The 3,130-nt window shown below is 36.1% G+C and overlaps 1 protein-coding gene across 1 annotated transcript; it reads right to left on the minus strand.

Annotated features, from left to right (window-relative positions):
- Positions 1-1,156: 1,156 nt before the first annotated feature.
- Positions 1,157-2,188, minus strand: LOC149569778 (uncharacterized). Its single transcript, XM_089817794.1, has one exon. It carries the CDS (start codon positions 2,126-2,128, stop codon positions 1,376-1,378), a length of 753 nt encoding a protein of 250 aa, XP_089673920.1. The 5' UTR covers positions 2,129-2,188; the 3' UTR covers positions 1,157-1,375.
- Between the last annotated feature and the right edge of the window lie 942 nt (positions 2,189-3,130).

The raw sequence follows: 3,130 nt of genomic DNA on the forward strand, positions 1-3,130 counted from the left end.
CATCTTTTGCTTCTTCAAGGGACAATTCAGAAAGTGTAATGTGTTTTTCAATGTCTATCTCTGTTTTGTGCCAAAACTTTTTCCTCCTTTCATCTCTGACCAACATGTTGCAGAACCTAGAATTGATCAAGATGGCATTGGTGAACTCTACCCTTAGAACGTCTTCATCCACTTCATTCTTCAAGAAAATCGTGCTATAGATAATCGTATCCCATCTCCTAAAGATTCTCCCAAATGGTGTCACAGGCTGATCTCTCATGTCAATAACAACATCATAGTCATATCTGCCACTATGCATTGGAATGATATTCTTTTTGCTTTGTGCAATAGGGTAGCAGATAAGAGACCTCTTCTCTTTGGTAATGCCATACATTTATCTTCTTTATTCTCCTCGCTTTCTGCATGCTTATTTAATTTCTTTCTTATTTTGCTTCAGCTCATGAGACAAATTATTCTCTTTGTTTCATTTCAAGCCATTCACATATCCAACTTCTCATGGATAAATTTCAAATAGGTTAGAGAAATTTTCAAACAGGTTAATAACTGTCTCAAAGAGGTTAACAAATACATATTTTTGGAAGCTATCATTAACCTTTTGAGAGGTTAAGAAAAACGTGTTTTTGGACGTTATCATTAACCTTTTGAGAGGTTAATGGTTAAGAAAAACGTGTTTTTGGGAGTTATCATTAACCTTTTGAAAGGTTAATGGTTAATGATAGACTTGAAAACACGTATTTTGGGTCTCTCCATTAACCTGCAATAACCTAAGGTTCAGAAGTCAGATTTTAAAAATTTTAAGTGCTGTGCGGAGTTGGTAATGAGCCGGGGACATGGAAGTTTAGAGACTCACAAAAATTCAAAGATAAAATGACCAATTGAGGCTTAAAACCAGGCAAGTTTCAAAAATTAACTGAAGCTTAAAACAATTTTATAACCGGGCAACAATGTTATATTTGTAAGTTGATAAACACCAGACAATTTTTTAAACCTCCAGTAAGCCCCTAGAGTTTATCGCTGCACCAGTCAAAATCAAATACCAGAAATTGCCCGCCGAGAAAAATTCCCATTAAATTATAGGCCGATTTTCAAAACTTGTGTGGAGTTTACAGTAGTCCACACTTATGTTTACAGGTTTAGCAAACGCATAGAATTCATAGATCAGATCAACGGTTAGTTGTATATCAAAGGATTTATCATATCTTTCTTTGATTCATGTACTGAAAAGCATTAGAAATTCCCAATGCACAACATGCGAATTACAGTAAAACCTCTTAGAAAAGTGAAGAATTAGGTTCAAAAACAAGAAATTTGAAGAGATTGTAGAGCATAAAACGTAATTTAACACCGCTCCCCCACTGAAAAAAAGTTTCCCCAATTAGCCAGCGCCAACAGCAATCAAATCCTCACCGCTTTGTGTCTCTGTTCTTCGATTTCTCAAGTGCTTTCGTTCTCTTTTCCTCATCTTTCTGAGCTGCTTCCGAAACTTTCTCTCATCAGAGTGGCAAACATCCAAGCAAAGCCTCTTGAGCTCTTGGGCCTCAGAAATGGACCTGCGATTGAAGACAATTAGATCCCTGTAGAACTGAGACTGCAAGGCCTTCGATTCCTCCTCGTTCCGAAGCAGAGCCTCCTGATGAAGCTCGCCATTACAAACCCTGTTCCCCCATTTCTTAGCAGGGTCGATACCAAATCTGAGAATGTGACCATTCAGCAGAGATTCCACCAAACCCTCAGATTGTTCCCCTTTGGGCAGAAAACAGAGGAGGCTCTGTTTTTCTGCAGGGCTAAGATCCCGATTCCATGAATCCATGTTCAGAAACGCAGAGAGGTCTTTTTCATCATATATTTGGGCGGGAAGGCTGAAATCCAAAGCCACTTGAGTTGATTTCCCCTGCAAGGACGAAAACGGGGGAAAACCCAGATCCACGACATTGGAAGACAAATTGTTCTTGTTCTTGCTCTTGCGCTTGTAGTAGCTTTCTCTGATCATGTGAAGATGGTAAGGGCAGTACCCTCTTCCCTCCACACGGGGTTCCGGACATCGCCATCTTTTGCTGTCTGTTCTTCTGCAGCGGAGCTCATCAGCTACTTCACACTCCTCCATTTTCTTCCTCGACAGTCTCGCCATTGTTGAACAAACAGCAAATCTGCAAACCTTCCAGTGGAGGACAGAGTAGTTGCAGATGTGAGAAATAGAAGGGTTAAAATGAGTTTATTCTGGTTGAGTTAGTATTTATAAACACTTGGCCGCGCATTCATAAAGACCGACTTATCATTGTGAATTGGCTATGCAGCCGACACAATAGCTGAATAATAATTCTTTGAAATTTACAAAACAATGAATTTATAATTTTAATTATATATTAAATAATAATTTTATATCTATTTTATTGGAGATGTTAGTGGCAAGCGAGCCACACAAAATAGACAATATACTAGCATTTACATTGAGAGGAGGTGCAAGGGGTACACTAATAGGACAAATCTATTTGAGACAACTCTAACTCATTCATTTGTATATTTATTTGCTATCCATCTCCCATTCAAAACCATTATCTTCTTTAAGGGTTTCTTCAACTTGATTTATGTGATGAACATGCCATACAATATATTTTTGTGTATTCAATTACTATCAATTACTAATTATTTATTCTTTCTCTAGGCGTATATCTTTGCCCATTTCTCAAAAATGTTTATTTAGAAGCAACTTTCTCCAATAGAATGCTTCAAAAAAATTCAACTATCTATATGCATATCACAACTGTCAATTTGCATTGGCATGATAAATTCATTGTAAAAAATACAATTCTATATCATTGTGATGTAAAAAGTGAATGGTATATAGTTGTAAGATAAGATAATATAAATTTATTAATGTAAGACCACCTTTATAAAATGATCATCTTTGTGATGTTAAAAGTCAATACTACAATGGTATGATGGTAGAACAATGATTTCATGAATATATGTAAAAAATAAACTTTTTGGAAACATACTACAAATTGCATTGAAAAATGTAAACTCAATCCAGTACAATGTTTGTGTCTTACTATTTGAATATATTATTCAATGCTAATGATATTTTTTTTTAACTTACCTGTCTTGAGGCTTTTCTTATGTTCATACAATG

Source organism: Cupressus sempervirens, chromosome 3, assembly GCF_028749045.1.
Source record: "Cupressus sempervirens isolate cs-2001-9-10 chromosome 3, ASM2874904v1, whole genome shotgun sequence".
NCBI lineage: Eukaryota > Viridiplantae > Streptophyta > Pinopsida > Cupressales > Cupressaceae > Cupressus > Cupressus sempervirens.

Bases quoted from the DNA above. Each gene is read 5' to 3' on its own strand.
- LOC149569778 (XM_089817794.1), bottom strand. From the start codon at position 2,128: ATGGCGAGACTGTCGAGGAAGAAAATGGAGGAGTGTGAAGTAGCTGAT.